Genomic DNA, 19,511 nt, shown 5'->3' with positions numbered 1-19,511 from the left:
TTTGGAATGGATATATGCCACTTTAATATAGATTCGTTATTTTGAAACTTTTTTTAAAAGGTTAACGCTGATCTACACCACATTTGTCTATTGAAAGCTTGTCTATGTATCATGTCTGTAGTATAGAGTATCGGCACATGCATCTAGTCCTGCAAATGGTTAAAAAGGCAACGCATGTACTCATGTTTTTGTCCTTTTTTCCCTAGATCAATGTGTTCATAGTTTTGAGTTACCTGAATCAATGACACATTGTTTGGAAAACGAAAAGAATAACAAAGCTAGTTGAAATGTAAGAATATCATACCTCATCAAGTATTAGAATAGGAGCATTTTTCAAGAGGGCTCGTGCAATTGCAATCCTCTGCAAGGCAACAGATAAGAGTGTACATTGACAACAGAATTATGAACCCTATGGAATAATTATGAACTTCCTTCAATTGTGAATGTAGCTGATTACCTGCCTTTGTCCCCCACTTAGGAGACTACCTCGCTCTCCAACAAGAGTATCATACCCCTAAAATACCAAACAAGGATATTAGCATATGACTAGAAGATAATTACTGCCAATCAATGGTGAGCTAAAGCCAATAATAAAGATTTCCGTACCTGTGGAAGAGAGATGATGAATTCATGAGCATTGGCAGCTTTAGCAGCTTTTATTATCTCATCCTTAGAGACAACATCATCTGGGAGACCATAAGCAATATTTTCTCCAACAGACACGGAGAATAGGACCGGATCCTTCATGAAAGAAAAATATAAATTTCTCATAACACTAGCTACTAAAAATAAACAGCTACTTCCTTTACGGCTCTACATACTAAAACATGTTTGAAACATGGCTGACCAATGAGGCACAACTATGCCTACTAATTTGTATGATAAATGTAGGTTGAAACAGTGGAGATACAACGATTGGTGCAGGGAGAGGCGAGGTCGACGCAACGGGGACAGTCGCCGATGATGCAGGAAGGAAAACACTTGCGACGTCAGAGGAAGGCACGAGCCATCGGTGCTCGATGCGACAAAACCAAGTGTGTCCGCCGCCGTGAAGGCCCATGCGGGCTCGACCTAGGCTGCCATCGGCCATCCGGGCGGGGGCAAGGTGGGGTAGAGGACTCAACGGTGCCGTGATCGGTCAGAGATACCCGATCAAGAAGCCTCTGAATGTATTTCTCCTAAGAGAGATAGAAGCCGCCAGGAGTAGAGGAAACCATATTTCCAATAAAATATTGAAAAGGGCCAAGAACAGACATAAGAAACCGTTCACTAAGATGTCCTTCAAGGCAATATACTTAGAATCATCCCTAGTAATAATCATGTCATCAACATAGAAGAGAAGAGTCCTACCACAATATGACATGTGCACAAATAAAGCAGGATCATGAGCACTGGTAGAAAAAACAGTAACAATGACCACAGAAGGTAAACGTTGAAACCAAGCCCAAAGAGCCTGCCTGAGACCATAGAGGGAACAACGAAGATGACAAGCCATGCCCTCAGAAACATAATACCCAGGTGGTGGCTACATATAAACCTCATCACGTAACTCACCATTAAGAAAGACATTCATGACATCAGACTGAGAGATAGACCACTCATGAACAGGGGCCACAACAAGGAGGGTGCGGACAATGTGGTTTGGGAATGTGGGATGCTCCATGCCAGAATCTCCTTGAACGGAATAAGGAGTGTCTTCTATTTTGTTAGACTCCCGGTACGGTTCTGGGGCTAGTCCATGTGTAATGACCCGTATACCCTCAGTGTAATGGGCTTGGCCCAATTACATGGCTTATATATATGCACTCCTAACCCTAGTTTGGGTAAGGGTTTCCCACACGGTACAGAGCTAGGTTAATTTTTCTCCCTCCCCACCCTAGTCGTCGGCCACCCTCTCCCCTTGCCCATCCGCCAGCGCCCTGTCCCCTACCGGCGGCCCAGCCCCTCACACCGGCCCCTGCCTATCCGCCGGTGCACCAGCCGCGCTCCCAGCCACCGCGCCACCCCCTGCGATGTCACCACCAGCCCCATGGCCAACTTCCCCGCCGCCGTCGTCCTAGGCGTGGGCCAGCATTGCGCCGCCGCTGTCCCAGACGCGGGTCGGCTCCCCGCGAGCGCGACCATGGCTCAGTTGCTCGCCCCCACACCGTCACGACCCTGCGCAGCCTGCTCCCTGCCACCTGGAGCAGCAGTAGGGACTTCCCCGACGGCCTCCTTCCAAGAACTCACCCCGCAGCAGCAGACGCACACTCGTAGCTCCCCGCCCCCCCCTCACGGAGCCTGCGTGGGCCGACATTGTCGCGTCCTCGTCGAGCTCCCCGCCCGTCTCTTCCGCGCTGGTCGCCGCCATCACCACCATCCATGCGACCGTCAGCGCGCCACCCTCGTCTACTACGACAACGTCAGCGCAGTCTACCTCTCCACCAATCACGTGCAGCATCAGCGCACGAAGCACCTGTAGATCGATCGTCACTTCGTCCGCGAGCGTGTCGCCGCTGGTGACGTTCGGGTTCTCAGCGTCCCCACCACGCTGTAGTTCACCGACATCTTCACCAAGAGGTTGTCGTCGAGTGCCTTCGCCGAGTTTCGATCCAGTCTCAACATCTGTACAGGATAGAGTTGAGACTGCTTGGGTTGTTCCGCTACGGTTTTGTGGCTAGTTCCTATGCAACTACCTGTATTCCCTCAGTGTAATGGGCTTGGCCCATTTACTGGCCTTATATATATGCACTCCCAACCCTAGTTTGGGTCAGGGTTTGTCACACATTGGATTTTTTTCCTGGAATAAACTAAACCCAAACATGACTGAACTACAGCTGAAGCATTGAGCCTCTTCACTCTAGGAAATTTCAAACTGAGCAAAGAGCAACTGAACCTATCTGTTTCCTGAAAACCACCTAAAAGCCAGTGCCAATGTGTACAGAAAATGCAAGAAGTCACATGCGCTCTAGAAACCAGGGGCTCTATGTGTGGCAATCAGGTCAGCTAAAAAAGGGCACATCAGGCCATAATCAACCCGGTTTGAGTAGCAGCTACATTATGTCAATTTGTTGAATGTCTGATTGCTTTAGTTACTCAGATTCTTTTACTTACGGATATGGATTAACATGTTCAACCCTATATCCATCGCATAATAGCAAGTGAAAAATGAAATTTATATCCTTGAAATAAGTATAGTTATAGCAGCAAAATACATGGTGTGGAAATTGCAATGATATACCTGATTGACTAGAGATACTACTCGAGACCATTCCCTTTTGTCAAATACACGGATGTCTTCTCCTGCGACAGTGATGGAACCTTGAGTTGGCTGCAAAAATGGAAAACACTCAAAATATTGCTACAATGAAAAACTAGTATCACTATATGTAGGACACAATACCTCATAATACCGTGCTAGAAGTTGTACCACTGTGCTTTTCCCAGCACCACTAGGCCCGACAAGTGCTGTGACTTTTCCACACTCAATTGTAAGGTCAAGGCCATTTAAAATCTCCACATTAGATCTCAATGGATAAGAGAAATGGACTTCTGTCAGAAACACATGACTACATGAGCAAGTAGAACTGAAGTCATCCAAGAATGTTATGTTAGTGCATTAGAGGTTGAATGTTGCATGTTCTATCGACATTACAAAAACAATCAAAAGAAATAATGTTCTATCGAGGTAATGATACACTGGTGAGTTACCAGTACTATTCACAAATTTGATGTGTGAACATATTTCATCTTAAGTATGTTTTTAGATAAAGAAGGTGAAACAATATTTTAGAAAAGATGAGCTAATGACACAATTTTAAGTTACGAGGATATTCAATCATGACCCATAAGCTAAGGAACAATACGCTATATAGTAATAATATATAAAGCATACAAAAGGTGAAATATAGTATAAGCTTAGATATAAGGGCACCCTAGATGTAAAGACAAATGTCACCAGACCAGATGTAATAATAATATGACCTTTCAGACGAATGTCACCAGACCAGGCTAGATTACTACAGCTACTGGATGATTTCAGCTCTGACATGAAATGTTTGTTAACAGATCCATTTTCATACACTCCATTGGAATCATCAAACTCTTTGCCATCAAGTTCTTTGGCTAAACCATATGCAAGTGAATCATCAATGTCCTTCGCTGAAAGAATAGAATTTATTCTCTCTACGGAAGCCAATGTGCCACGCAGATCACCAAGGGTATTAACAGCTCCTTGAACCTAAAATATATGATCAGCATAATTAAATATGCAATGAAATAACAGGAAACTACAAAAGGTTCTCAAAAATTACTACTTACAGCAAAGGTTAATGTGAAGGTGTAACCAATAAAAGATACCATGGTTCCAACAGATAATTTGCCCTGAAATGATAAATCATCATATTCTTTTTTATTCAGTGATCAGTCAATCCAAGCTTGACAGAATCAAATTAAATTCAAAACACAAATAAGGTACTAAATGACTATAACTATTACAACAAAGTTTCTCCATGCATACAGTCCCGACATAGGTACAGATTGTGCTCCATAAAAAAGACAAACAAATCACTTATATATTCCCTCCGTCCCAAAATAAAATCTGTTTTTCCTTTTGTTATGCATGTGGCCGTCGATGGTGATCACTGGGACGAGAGCGCTAGAAAATCGCCGTCGTCGTCGTGAGGGACAACGTCGAGGTTCGTGGTAGTGCATTCTGTTGTTTGATAATCGGATCACCAGTTCTGTTACAGCTTTTAGCCCCTCTCGACACCACGGCTTACAACTCACCCAAGACGCCCACACCTGGCCAGTATTCCTCAACCGGCACACCACACCTTACGCCCTCGAGTCCAGAGGCTCTCGTTGACTCTGTCAGTCTCCCCTTCATCAGTGCTCCTCTTGGCTGTCACCCTGGTTGTCGGGCATGACATCTGCCCCCTCTCGAGCATTTGCTTGTCCCCAAGCAATGGACTGAGGAAAATGTTGGCGCACCACATACAAGTCTTCCCAAGTAGCCGAGTCACGACAAATGTTGCTCCAACAGATAAGAACTTGTGGAACAGCCCGGCCCCCTTTTTTAACTAGTTGTCGCTCCATAATTTCATCAGGCACCACATCATGTTGGGCCAACTCGTTGTACCTGGGTATTGGAAACCCTAACCCTAGAATAGGGTGGGGTGATATATTAATAGGCTTGGAGTTGGGCCAGGCCCATTACAGAGGGGGCGAGAGGGTAATTACACAGGGAGAGTTCCAAACCCTAACGGGTATTTTAACACCCCCCGCAGTCGCAACTCTATCCTATACATATGTTGAGACTGGACCGAAAGCCTAGGAATACACTAGTCGGTAACCCCTTGGTAAAAATGTCAGCGAACTGCAGCGTGGTGGGGAAGCTGAGAACCTGAACGTCACTTGCAATGACATGCTCGCGATCAAAGTGCAGGTCGATCTCCACATGCTTCGTGCGCTGATGCTACACTGGATTGGTGGAGAGGTAGACGACACTGACGTTGTCGCAGTAGACGAGGTTGGCGCGCTGAAGGGGGCTGTGGAGCTCGTGGAGGAGCTGGCGCATCCAGGAGGCCACTGCCACGCCGTTGGCCACCGTGCGGTACTCAGCCTCAGCGCTGGAGCGGGAGACGACGGGCTAACGCTTGGCAGTCCAGGAGATGAGGTTGGCACACAAGAATACGGCATAGCCAGAAGTGGACCGGCGCGTATCGGGGCAGCCGACCTGTAGAATAGAATAGTGCTTGATCTATTGCATAGAGTGGGGTACATATATAGAGAGACTCAACCCTAACCCTAATGGGCCGGCAGCCCAACGGTGGTGCTGGCCCACACACTCTCACACACACAGTCTAATACGGCCCAGTCAGCGTTGGTGTAGACCATAGCTCCGACGTCGGGGATAGTCGGAGGAGCAGGTCGTAGTCAAGGGAGCCACGGAGGTAGCGCAGGATCCGCTTGAGAGCGGTGAGATGGAGCTCCCGTGGGGTGTGCATATGTAGGCACACCTGCTGAACAGCGTATGCGATGTTGGGTCGGGAGAAGGTGAGGTACTAGAGCGCGTCGATCAAGCTCCGGTAAGATGTCGCGTCGGCGACTAGGGGCCCGTAATCCTCATAGAGCTTTGCCTGAGTGTCGACAGACGTGGAGCAGGGATTATAGTCGGACATGCCAGCCTGCTCCAGGATGTCGATGGCATACTAGCGTTGGTGCAGGAAGAGACCCTAGGGCCGGCGTTCAGCGGTAATGCCGAGGAAGTGATGGAGGGGACCCAGGTCCTTCATCGCAAACTCCTGTTTGAGGGCGATAATCGTCCGCTGTAGGAGATCGGCGGTGGATGTCGTGAGCACAATGTCGTCGATGTAGAGGATGAGGTAGACGGTGTCCTCGCCACGTCGGTAGATGAAGAGTGACGTATCCGACTTGGGCTCGACGAAGCCGATGGAGGAAAAGTAGGAGGCGAAGCGGCTGTACCAAGCTCGCGATGCCTGTTGAGGCCGTAGAGGGAGTGGTTCAGCCGACAGACCAGATCCGGGTGAGCGGTGTCGACGAAGCCGGTGGGCTGGCTGTAGTAGACAGTCTCCGTCAGAGTGCCATGGAGAAAGGCATTCTTGACGTCGAGCTGATGGATCGCCCAGTCTCGGGAGAGGGCGAGGGAGAGGACGGCACGAACGATGGCGAACTTGACGGCGGGGCTGAAGGTCTCGTCGTAGTTTACTCCGGGGCGCTAGGTGAAGCCCCGAAGGACCCAACGGACCTTGTAGCAATCGAGGAGACATCCGAAGTCAGCTTGTGGCGAAAGAGCCAATTGCCGGTGACCACATTGGTGCCCGGAGGACGTGGCACCAGGCCCAGGTGTGGTTGGCCAGCAGGGCCGCGTACTCCTCCATGGCCCGACGCCAGTGTGGGTCAACGAGGGTGGTGCGAACGGAGAAGGGGACCAGGGAGGAGTCCTGTGGAGTAGTGATCGTATCAGCGGCCAGAATCAGCCTGTCAACAGGCTGAAGGCCACCTGCGGCGCATCAAGTCACCAACGGGTGGATGTGCCCGGGGTCACGGTGAATGGCGACCAGGTGGTACACCGATGGCTCAGAGCGAGGAGCCGGGGGCCGCGGGCATGGCCAGCTCGCGGGGATGGTAGACGACGGCGGAGTCGACGAATCGGGTTGCGCTCGTCGAGGGGCCCGGGCCCATGGGCGTCGAGGGAGGAGCGCTCTCGCGGCGGTGGTAGACGCGACCGAGGTCAGCGAAGCAAGTCCCACTCGTCGATGGGGTCGGGGTCGACGGGGCCGCGCGTGGCGCAGGCGGGGTCGACAAGGCCGCGCGTAACGCGGGCAAGGTCGACGAGGCCGCGCGTGGCGCAGGTGCAGGCGACGAGGCCGCACGTGGCGCGGGAAGAAGTGCAAGCGGGGGCGTCGAAGCCGCGTGTGGCGCGGGCGGGGTCGACGGAGGATGGGTACGGGGATCAGACTTAAGGAGGGAATCTAGATCAGTGGTTGGGGAGGAGCCAGCAAGGGGAAACACATCTTCATCGAAGACGACGTGATGGGAGATGATGATGCGATGAGAGGTGAGGTCAAGATAGCGATGCCCCTTGTGGTCAGGAGAGTACCTAAGGAAGAGGCAGCGAGTGGAGCGGGGAGACAACTTATAAGGAGCAGTAACGGAAGTGTTGGGATAGCAGGCACAGCCGAACACGCGAAGGTGGTCGTAGGAGGGGGTTGTGCCGTACAGGGCCAAGTGGGGATGGGGTGGTTCACTGCCTTCGATGGGAGGCGGTTGAGGTGGGTGGCGATGTGCAGGGCCTCTGCCCAGTAACTGGCAGGGAGAGACGCCTGGAAGAGAAGGCAGAAGATCATATTGGTGGTGGTGCGAATCATGCGCTCGGTCCGGCAGTTCTAGGAAGAGGTGTAGGGGCACGAGAGACGCAACTGAACGCCACTGGTGAGAAAGAACGAGCGGGAGGCGTGGTTGTCGAACTCGCGGCCATTATCGCACTACAGGGCACGGACCGGGCGACAGGACTTATTGGAGACCCAGGCATAGAAATGTGTGTGGTGAATGTGTCGGACTTCAACCGAAGAGGAAAAGTCTAGAGAAATGGGAAAATCATCCAAAATCACCAAATAGTATTTGTATCCAGAAAGACTGAGTACAGGGGAGGTCTAGAGATCACAATGAACCAGGTCAAAAGCCTGCTCAGCCCGAGAAGAAGAGGTAGTAAATGGGAGACAAGTATGTCGGCCTAACTGACAAGCATGACAGAGACCCTCAAAATGTCCCCTATTACAAGAAGAATCAAGACTACTGAGAAGCTTGATCATAACGTCAAGTCCTGGGTGGCCGAGACGACGATGCCAAGTGGTGGAGGTGGAGACCCGGACGGGTGGTGGAGACGCGCCGGTGGAGGAAGGCCGGAGCGTGTAGAGGGGTCAGGTGCTGTCTGTCACAGCGGGCGAGAGGGGTCCTGGTGGCCAGATCCTTCACAGAAAAACCAGAGGGGGTCTGTAAGGAAAATGGACCCCGGGCTATTTGACTAAATAGATTTTGGTGTTTAATGACCAACATAACCTGTGGACTAATGAATTTGCTAGTGTTTGTGTATGTAGTTCATAGGATGCTAAAGTTACTTGGACCAAGACATTGAGGAAAGCAACACCTCAAAAGAAGACATTATGAAGATCAAGTGAAGTCTAAGAAACAAAGTAAGTGTTGCCTGCAGACTGTCTAGTCTGGAGCACCGGACTGTCCGGTGCCACACATCGGACTGTTCGGTGCACCAAGGAACAGTAGCCCAACGGATAGTTCCAGGTGGCACTATGGAGAGAAGACCACCGGACTGTCCGGTGTGAAGTCCAGAGTGTCCGGTGTAAAAAGCCTGCACGCCAACGGTCGTCTGCGGTATCAGACCAATGGCTAGTCGCACCGGATAGTGAACAGTGCACTGTCCGGTGTGCCGCAGAGAGCAGCAGCTTTTCTCCAACGGCTAGAATTGTGTTGGGGACTATAAATACCACCCAAACCGATCATTTCAAGGTGTGGGAGCCTAAGCAACATACTAAGGAATGTAGTAGACATTCCCAAGTGCTCATACACCCAAGTGCCTAATAGAATCACTCGGTGATTAACGTAGGTGCTTTGCGAAGTGCTTAGGTTAGTTAGACCGCTTTAGCGCTTGCTCTAGGTGAATCCTAGTTAGTTGAGTGAGTTTAGAAAAACCACACAACCCCTCGGCTCTTGCGCGAGCCGTTATAATTGTACCGATTGGAGCATGAGTCTTGCGAGACCGTGACAACAACGTTTGTGTCACGGCCGCCACCGTGTACCGGAGGGAACGAGAGCCGCGGCGTTTTTGGCCAGAAGCTCGATAGTGGAGACGGTGGGTAGCGTCCGAGACGAGCCGGAAGCGGAGCACCACTTGCGCGTTGAGAAGGCCCGCAGCTCTCTACGGAGTTACTCGACCGAGGTGCTTGGCCCTCCGTGGGCTTCCCTTTGCGTAGGGGCACCAACGAGAATTAGTCGGGACCTTGCGCGGTTCCGGATATCTCGGTAAAAATACAGGCATCATCCACGAGAGTTTGCATCTCTACCTTACTCTTTAGCTTCCGCATTTATATTAAGCATTTAAGTTTCAATATTGTCTTTATACTTGTATTGTTTTAGATTGAAACTTAGCCATTGCGGTCGAGATAGCAACACTTAGACAAAACCTAGTTTGCACATTCTAATTTGATTAGTTGCATAGGTTTTGCTCTAAAAATTTATTTGTGGCCTAGTTTAGTGAAAGTTTTAGAAGTACTAAATCACCCCCCTCTTAGGCGTCACATGTTTCCTTCAATTGGTATCAGTGCCTGGTTTGGCTCATTTGAAACGCTTTAGCTTCACCGCTAAAAGAGACGACGCTTTTTAGAGAAAGGGGATGGAGCTATAGGCGACCACACTTCGACGGCACTAACTTCCCATATTATAGTGCTAGAATGGCTTGTTACCTAGAAGCTATTGGTCTAGATGTTTGGAGAGTCACTCGTGACGGGAAGAAACCACCCAAGAATCCCGAAAAACCCACCACGAGTGAGGAAAAAGAAATTCATTTAAATGCTAGAGCCAAAATTTGATTGTATGAATCTCTTATCATGGATATTTTAATCAAATTTTTACATTGAAAAATGCTAATGAGATTTGGCTAAAATTGCATGAGTTCCATGATGGCACATCCAATGTCCGTGAGCAAAAACATTATCTAGTCATCTAATGAGTATAATTCTTTTGCTATGAAAGATAATGAGCTTGTTAGAGATATGTATTCTCATTTGAATCTAATCATCAATGATCTCAATTCTATTGGCATTAATAAACTAGGTGATGCGTGATGGAATAAGTCTTGAGCATCTAGAGGACAGCCTGCTTTTGACTGTCCTCTGTAGTCCTTTAGCATCTAGAGGACAGCTTGACTGTGCATCTAGAGGACAGCTTGACTGTCCTCTGTAGTCTCTTTAGCATCTAGAGGACATCAGTCGCTTTTTGACTGTCCTCTGTAGTCGCTTTAGCATCTAGAGGACAACAGTCGCTTTTGACTGTCCTCTGTAGTCTCTTTAGCATCTAGAGGACAATCCTGTTGTGTAGTATGTGTGAGAAGGTGTGGTAGTGCAGCCCCTAGGGCTATAAATATGTGTCCCCAACCCCTCTAAGGGTATGGCATTGTATAGTGTTTGAGGAAATAAACAGAAAAATTGCCCCAACTCATAGTGTCATCCTCTTGATGAGAGTTAGAGTCCCTCTACTTACAATTGGTATCGGAGCCAAACTATCCTGCAGCCTAAACATCTCTTGCTCATCTCCTTCCCGTGCCTCTCCCCACACTCAGTCGGCAGCAAGAGCTCCAACTGTTCCTTCCTCCCCTGCTCAGACGAGCAGCCTTTCGTCTGAGACAGCCTCTTCCACACGCAGCGACCCCTCACTAGCCCACCATGTCCCTACGCTCGGCCACTTCGAGTGCGCGGCGCCAGCAGGAGGCCGAGGTCGCCGCGACACAAGAACGCGAGCGAGCAGCTGCAGCGACAGCGGCGAGGGCAGCATGGTTGGCGGCGGCGGAACTGGCAGCGGCGAGAGCGGAAGTAGAAGCAGCGGAGGCGGCGGATGCTGCACGTGCGGCGGCAACAGAGCTCGATGTTCTGCGCGGCAGTAGAGCTGGCAGCTCTGCTTCTGTCGACGACAACACCGACGAAGAGCTCAGGTTGGCGAGGGAAGCAGCGCGAGAGCAGGCGACACAGTGGGCAGCCGCGCATCCCCATGGGGGCGCGCGTGGCGGCAGCCCGGATAGGCGCCGAAGCGCTGACGGCGCTCCAGGCGGGGGCGCACGCGGCGGCAGCCCAGACGGGCGTAGACGCGCCGGCGGTGCTCCCGGCGGCGGCGACCGAGTCGACGGAGATCGCGGCCTCTACAGGCGGCGCGGTTCTCCCTCCCCGGATCGGTACCATGGTCGCCGCATGGCCCAGGCCATTGTCAGGGACATCGGTCCCGGCGGTGGGTGGCCTACCCTCACCAAGACCAACTACGTCGAGTGGGCCGCGGTGATGAGGGTACGGCTCCAGGTTCGCCACATGTGGGAAGCAGTTCGTTACGACGACGTCGACTACCACGAGGATCGGCGGGCGCTGGATGCCCTCATTGCTGCAGTCCCGCCCGAGATGCAGTTTTCGCTTTCCCAGAAGCGGACTGCCAAGGAGGCCTGGGACGCCATCGCTGCGACCCGCATCGGCAGTGATCGTGCCCGCAAGACCACACTGCAGACACTTCGCAAGGAGTGGGAGAACCTGGCCTTCAAGCCAGGTGAGGATGTTGATGACTTTGCTCTCCGCCTCAACACTCTGTTGCAGAAGATGGTGCAGTTCGGCGACGACACCTACGATGAGGAGAGAGCTGTTGAGAAGTTCTTCCGTTGCATCCCCGAGAAGTACAGGCAGATTGCTCGCTCGATCGAGTCTCTGCTAGACCTCTCCACGATGACGATCGAAGAGGCGATTGGTCGCCTCAAGGTGGTCGACGGCGACGAACCACAGGCTCTCTGGGCCTATCACTATCGGCGGGAAGCTACATCTCACTCGGGAGCAGTGGGAGGCCTGCCAGGGTGACAAGAAGAAGGGGGAGTCCTCCTAGACACGAGGCCGCAAACGCGGCAAGCTGCGCAAGGCGCGTGGAGGCGCCCAGGCCGGGGCGCGAGGACATGTTGAGGGTGGTGCACGTGGAGGTGCCCAAGGCAGCGCCGTCGGCAACAAGAAGCCGGCACGAGACGACGGCTGCCACAACTGCGGCAAGCTTGGCCACTGGGCCAGGGATTGTCGGCAGCCACGACGTGGCCAGGCCAACGTCGCACAGGTGGAGGCGGAGGAGGAGGCCCTGCTCCTGGCACATGCAAGCATCGAGCCATCTCCAGCGGCACCGGCCGCAGCGGCACTCCTCCACCTTGATGAGTCGAAAGCACGCGCTTTCCTCGGCGATGGCTCCAACAAGGACATGATCGAAGGATGGTGCCTCGACACCGACGCCACTCATCACATGACCGGCCGACGGGAGTTCTTCACCGAGCTTGACTCTAGCGTCCGAGGTTCCGTCAAGTTTGGGGATGCCTCCGGCGTAGAGATCAAGGGCGCTGGCTCAGTCGTCTTCACCGCCGCGTCTGGTGAGCACAGGCTGCTCATCGGAGTCTACTACATCCCCGCGTTGAGGAACTCTATCATCAGCTTGGGACAGCTGGATGAGAACGGTTCGCGCGTGGAGGTCGAGCACGGAGTCATGAGGATCTGGGATCCCTCTCGTCGCCTTCTTGCCAAGGTACGCAGGAGTCCAAATCGGCTATACATCCTCAATGTGAAGGTGGCACAACCTTGCTGCCTTGCTGCTCGTCGAGACGACGGGGCATGGCAGTGGCACGAGCGCTTCGGACACCTTAACTTCGAGGCCCTGAAGCGGCTCAGTGCCAAGGAGATGGTACGAGGCCTGCCGTGCCTTGACCATGTGGAGCAATTCTGCGATGTCTGCGTGCTGACAAAGCAGAGACGGCTCCCCTTTCCCCAGCAGTCGAGCTTCCGAGCCAAGGAGAGGCTCGAGCTCGTGCATGGGGACTTGAGTGGCCCGATGACACCAGCCACACCGGGAGGACGACGCTACTTCTTGCTGCTCGTCGACGATCTCTCCCGCTACATGTGGGTGATGATCCTTGGCAGCAAGGGAGAGGCTGCGAACGCCATCAGGCGTGTGCAGGTCGCTGCGGAGGCGTAGTGCGGCCTCAAGCTGCGCGTGCTGCGCACCGACAACGACGGCGAATTCACGGCGGCTGAGTTCGCGTCGTACTGCGCGGATGAGGGCGTTCAGCGCCACTACTCCGCGCCGTACAGCCCGCAGCAGAACAGCGTCGTCGAGCGATGCAACCAGACGGTTGTGGGGATGGCTCGGGCTCTCCTCAAGCAGAGAGGAATGCCATCTGTCTTCTGGGGAGAGGCGGTGGTGACAGCGGTTTACATCCTCAACCGCTCGCCCACCAAGGCTCTCAACGGGATGACACCATACGAGGCTTGGCATGGGCGCAAGCCGGCGGTCTCTCACCTACGGGTCTTCGGCTGCCTCGCATTCACTAAGGAGCTTGGCCACATCAGCAAGCTCGACGATAGGAGCACCCTGGGGGTGTTCATTGGCTACGCGGAGGGCTCGAAGGCCTACCGCATCCTTGACCCAAGAACACAGCGTGTGCGCACGGCGCACGACGTAGTGTTCGACGAAGGGCGAGGATGGGCGTGGGACAAGGTGGTGGACGACGACACGACTCCGACGTACGACTTCACCATCGAGTACGTCCACTTTGAGGGAGCTGGGGGAGTATGCAACTCTTCTCCGAGCAGGTCTACCCCAGCCCCCAAGTCTCCACCGACTCCAGCGCCAAACTCTCCAGCTCCTGCTACAACGAGCTCTTCACCACCACGCACTCCAACCACGACTCCGGCTGCAGCGAGCTCTTCGCCACCATGTACTCCAGCACCGACGGTACCCTCTCCAGGAACGTCCTCTCCGACACCAGCTCGTGTCGAGCACGACCCAGTGGAGCTCGTGACCCCTCTGTCCCGCGACGAGGAGCGCGTCGACGCGTGCTACGACGGCGAGCCGTTGCGGTATCGAAGGGTGGAGGGCCTTCTCATCGACCTGTCGGTACCAGGCCCTGCATCTCGCATTCTGGCAGGAGAGTTGCATCTTGCATGCGACGATGGTGAGCCTCGGTCTTTCGCGGAGGCCGAGAAACATGCGGCTTGGCGTGCCGCGATGCAGTCGGAGATGGACGCGGTTGGGACGAACCGCACCTGGGAGCTCGCTGATCTCCCTCATGGTCATCGCGCGATCACCCTTAAATGGGTGTTCAAACTGAAGAGGGATGAAGCCGGCGCCATCGTCAAGCACAAGGCTCGCTTGGTGGCACGCGGTTTCCTACAGCAGGAGGGGATCGACTTCGACGATGCTTTCGCCCCCGTGGCACGGATGGAATCCGTGCGACTCCTCCTTGCGCTATCAGCCCAGCAGGGCTGGCACGTTCATCACATGGACGTCAAGTCGGCGTTTCTCAATGGCGACTTAAAGGAGGAGGTCTACATACACCAGCCGCCAGGTTTTGCGATCCCTGGCAAGGAGGGCAAGGTGTTGCGCCTGCGCAAGGCTCTCTATGGCCTGCGACAGGCACCGAGGGCGTGGAATGCCAAGCTGGATTCCATGCTCAAAGGAATGGGTTTCACGCCAAGCCCGCACGAGGCGGCCATCTATCGGCGGGGCAATGGAGAAAATGCCCTGCTGGTGGGTGTCTACGTCGACGACTTGGTGATTACCGGCGCCAAGGATGCAGAGGTGGCAGCGTTCAAGGAAGAGATGAAGGCCACCTTCCAAATGAGTGACCTGGGGCACCTCTCCTTCTACTTGGGAATTGAGGTGCACCAGGGGGACTCCGGGATCACACTTCGCCAGACCGCCTACGCCAAGCGCATTGTTGAGCTGGCTGGGCTCACCGACTGCAACCCAGCTCTCACTCCGATGGAGGAGAGGCTGAAGCTGAGTCGCGACAGCACGACGGAGGAGGTGGACGCTACACAGTACCGGCGTCTTGTGGGGAGCCTTCGCTACCTCGTCAACACACGGCCTGACTTGGCATACTCCGTCGGCTACGTTAGTCGGTTTCTGCAGCGACCGACGACGGAGCATGAGCAGGCTGTGAAGAGGATCATCCGCTATGTTGCGGGGACTCTCGACCACGGTCTCTACTACCCGAGGTGCCCTGGGGAGGCACACCTTGTCGGGTACAGCGATAGCGACCACGCCGGCGACATCGACACCAGCAAGAGCACAAGCGGGATCCTCTTCTTCCTCGGCAAGTGCCCCATCAGCTGGCAGTCGGTCAAGCAGCAGGTGGTGGCCATGTCCAGCTGCGAGGCCGAGTACATAGCGGCGTCCACTGCTTCGACTCAGGCTCTCTGGCTGGCTCGACTGCTCGGTGATCTCCTCGGGAGAGACACTGGAGCGGTGGAACTCAGGGTGGACAGCCAGTCCGCTCTGGCATTGGCCAAGAACCCTGTGTTCCATGAACGGAGCAAGCACATCCGGCTGAGATACCACTTCATCCAAGACTGCTTGGCAGAAGGGAGCATCAAGGCGCGCTACATCAACACCAAGGATCAGCATGCAGACCTGCTCACCAAGCCCCTTGGGAAGATCAAGTTTGTTGAGCTTTGCTCCAGGTCCGGGATGGCCCAACTTTCTCACAAGACGACGCCCAAGACTTAGGGGGAGAATGATGGAATAAGTCTTGAGCATCTAGAGGACAGCCTGCTTTTGACTGTCCTCTGTAGTCCTTTAGCATCTAGAGGACAGCTTGACTGTGCATCTAGAGGACAGCTTGACTGTCCTCTGTAGTCTCTTTAGCATCTAGAGGACAGCAGTCGCTTTTTGACTGTCCTCTGTAGTCGCTTTAGCATCTAGAGGACAACAGTCGCTTTTAACTGTCCTCTGTAGTCTTTTTAGCATCTAGAGGACAATCCTGTTGTGTAGTGTGTGTGAGAAGGTGTGGTAGTGCAGCCCCTAGGGCTATAAATATGTGTCCCCAACCCCTCTAAGGGTATGACATTGTATAGTGTTTGAGGAAATAAACAGAAAAATTGTCCCAACTCATAGTGTCATCCTCTTGATGAGAGTTAGAGTCCCTCTACTTACAATGCGTACATTGTGAGGAAAATTATCTCCCTACTACCACAACAAAGATATGAGAGCATCATCACTATCCTTCACAACATAGAGGACTTGAATACAATGACCCCGACCATTGTGATTGGAAAAATTGCGGCCTTTGAGATGTCGTGAAAAATGTGTCGGGCAAAGGAGCCAACTTCCTCAAGGCCATATGTGTTTGCATGTGATGAAAGAAAGGGCAAAAAGAAGGCTCCCACTTCAAGTTCCTCAAGTGAAGAAGAGGAAGAAGAAAATGATGATGATGAAGATAATCAACCATCAACATCATCCTTCGAGGACGAAGAAAAAATCCGACGCGTCGGAATGTTAATAGGGATGATCCGCAAGATTAATCTAATGGGTGTGCCCCTGCAGGTAGAAGATCTTCTCTTTAACATTGACAGAAAAAAGCAAAGTAAGAGAGGATGCTTCGCATGCGGGGAGAAGGGCCACTTCAGGGACAGCTGTCTAACTATGACCGAACCCAAAAAGGGGAGGAGCAAGGCAAGGCGCTAACAAGTGTCAAAACTTGGGATGATTCTTCAAACGAAGATGAACCTCAAAGGACGTGCAGCCACCGGATTCATCACGCTCATCACAGTCATCACGCAAGTGCCTTATGGCAAGAGGTAAAATGAGTATTCCATCTTCTAGTGATGATAGCAGTATTAACGATGAAGGTGAGGGAAAGCCCTCCGTAGATGAGGTTGAGGAAGCCGTTAAATTTTTCCAGAATGTTTGCACTAAGCAAAAATCTCAACTTAAAACTTTGAAAAATAAGTTGATTGTCTCTCAAAATGATTACAAAGGTTTGCTAGAAAAATTTGAAACATTTGCAAATTCTAATTGTGAGCTATCAACTAAAATTGAGCAATTAGAGTCTAGTGCTCCATCCATAGCTACCGATGATGGCCTTATTAAAAAGAATGAAAAACTTAAGACTAAGTTAGCTAGCTCCCAAGAATATACATTTTTCGGGATTTAAGCGAAGTCTGGCTTCGCGCATGCTGGCAAATGATTCTGCGAGGTCTGAGAGATGGTCTTCTTTGTTTTTACTTACGACGACTATGTCGTTTATGTATGTGAAAATATTGCGACCCATTTGGTTCCCTAGGATGCTCTTAGTTAGTCTTGAGAATGTGGAGCCGTCGTTTTTCAAGCCTTCGGGCATGCGCACAAAACAGTATGTGCGAAGGGTGTGATGAAACTTGTTTTTGCCTTGTCTTCTTCCTTCATATAGATTTGATGGTAGCCGACAAACAGTCAAGCAGAGACATCACTTCACATTCTGCCGCTGAGTCGACAATCTTATCTATCCTTGGTAGGGGGAAGTTGTCTTTCGAGCAGGCTTTGTTGAGACTATTAAAGTCTATGCACATTCTGCATTTTCCATTTTTCTTCTGGACCATCACAACATTGACAAGCTAAGTGGGGTAATCGATTGGCTCGATGAACTTTGCCTCCAGTAGGCGGTGCACTTCTGCCTTCGCTGCTTCAGTTTTCTCATCGGACATTTTTCGACCTGACGAGGGCAACGTTTCGGCCTGACGAGGACAACGTTTTGGCCATCTCCCGGAAAAGACTTCGGGACCAGCTCACCAAGTTGAACCGGCCCCTCGAGGGGCTACTGTTGGAGTGAAGGCCGTTCGCCCCCCTCGTTCGGTTTTCTTTAACATAAATTGGACAGGTTCTATCACAGACACAGGAGGCGAAGGGTACTTCGACCGTTACCGAAGACGAGGTCTCTGTCCAAGAACCGTCAAAGGCTTTGAAGCGAAGGGATCACCCGTTTAAAGCGGGGGTTTCTCATGACTTCGCTCAGTGACGCCGCCAGCTTGGGCGGTTCCGAGCCGCAGCCTTCGCAACAATCGAAGACCCAGCACCCCAGAGCAAAGAGTGTCACGCACAGGCGAGGACCGCGTCGTTCGATGGCGGGGCCCATGCTTAGGGCTGACAATGGGCTCTAAATTTTACACGATAAGATTTAGGTATCGGGTCGGATTAGGATCGGGCCCTATTTCTATTCGTTTTTGAACTAAAAAATATTTAGGGCTCTACTATTTTGTGAAGAAACATTTGAATCATGATCCATTACCACCCCTACCCATGTTGCGTCCTGCTGACCATTCGGGATAATTTGTAAGCCCCTCCCTGGGGTAGGGTTTATTGTGTATTTAATCAAGTTGTACTAACATCACTGTAATGATCTGTAATGACCCCGTGGGGGGATATTCTGGGTTGTAGCAGGTAACCGGGGGCATAATTGTACTTAGAAAGGCAAGTCCACCCACCTAGTTACCTATAAATACCCCCACATTGTACATTGATGGGACACTCTGATCAAGACGCTACAGTTCCCTGCCTACTGTTTTGTTAAGCATCTGAATACTCCCTTATCCTAGTGTTTGGGCCCGCTTGACCACGTGTCAATCGGTTCCAACAACGAGTACTTTGTGCAGGTCCCACCCTGCGATTCTACAATTTATCACCAGCGCGTCTGCATGGGGCGCACTGAGGAGGTCGACATCTCTTGCATCGAAGGTGAGTGGCACGTGGGACCACTTCGTTTGGACGATGGGCCCGGTGGGGGCTACATGGTTTACCCTTCGATAGTGGTCTTTCTTTTGTCGTTTGGTTTCAAACTCAGAGCTGGACCCTCTAGTGATCATGTGGATTACTCCCCTGAAGGGTTGATCGGTAAAGTCTTCTTGCTTAGATAGTGGGGGGGTAGGTGTTGGTTTGGATGCTGAGGCGGTGGAGGTGGCAGCGCTAGCATTTCTTGGTGTTGAAGGTGTTGTTGCTGTGGAAAGAGGTTGGGGTTTTGCTGCTAGGGGTAATAGGGGTGTTCGTTTTGGAATTGATGCTGGTTGTATTGTTGGGGCTGATAGGTATGAGCGATGACTCTTTGATTGTCAGCTGGTGTGGCCCTAGCCATTCGGTCTTTTGTTGCTTTGGTCTCTGGGCAGTCTCTGGATGGATGTGTCGAGTCTTCGTCGTGGAACAGGCAATAGAATCTTCTCTGTTGTTGAGGTCTCCGACCCCTGCCTCTGCCTCTGGTCGTGTTGCCACCGCGGCCTAGTTATGGAGGGTAATCTTGACATCGAGGGGGGTTCTCTCCTAGTTGCTGCTGGTTTGCAATATTGTGTACCTGGAGCTGGGCACAGTCTTGCCGGGCTGAGTCCTGCTGTGAAGGCCCTATCCATGTTCTGCTGGATTGCGGGGTCTCCTTAGGTTCTCGTTGAGACTCGACTTTTCTCTTGTGGAGC

General features: G+C 52.2%; 1 protein-coding gene across 2 annotated transcripts in view; it reads right to left on the bottom strand.

The window, feature by feature from the left end:
* LOC103632317 (ABC transporter B family member 28) overlaps positions 1-19,511 on the bottom strand; it is a 38,079-nt gene that overhangs the window by 786 nt on the left and 17,782 nt on the right. For both annotated transcript variants that reach the window (XM_008654140.4, XM_008654139.4), the window contains 7 exons: positions 4,300-4,362; positions 3,964-4,219; positions 3,383-3,531; positions 3,221-3,310; positions 607-741; positions 458-514; positions 305-361 (listed from right to left, as the gene is read on the bottom strand). In XM_008654140.4, the coding sequence (XP_008652362.1) occupies positions 305-361; positions 458-514; positions 607-741; positions 3,221-3,310; positions 3,383-3,531; positions 3,964-4,219; positions 4,300-4,362 (807 nt within the window). The remainder of the gene's footprint in view (positions 1-304; positions 362-457; positions 515-606; positions 742-3,220; positions 3,311-3,382; positions 3,532-3,963; positions 4,220-4,299; positions 4,363-19,511) is intronic.

Source organism: Zea mays, chromosome 7 (assembly GCF_902167145.1).
Source record: "Zea mays cultivar B73 chromosome 7, Zm-B73-REFERENCE-NAM-5.0, whole genome shotgun sequence".
NCBI classification, from domain to species: domain Eukaryota; kingdom Viridiplantae; phylum Streptophyta; class Magnoliopsida; order Poales; family Poaceae; genus Zea; species Zea mays.
The sequence above is the reverse complement of the archived record's forward strand: the minus strand, read 5'-3'. Positions and strand labels throughout refer to the sequence as shown.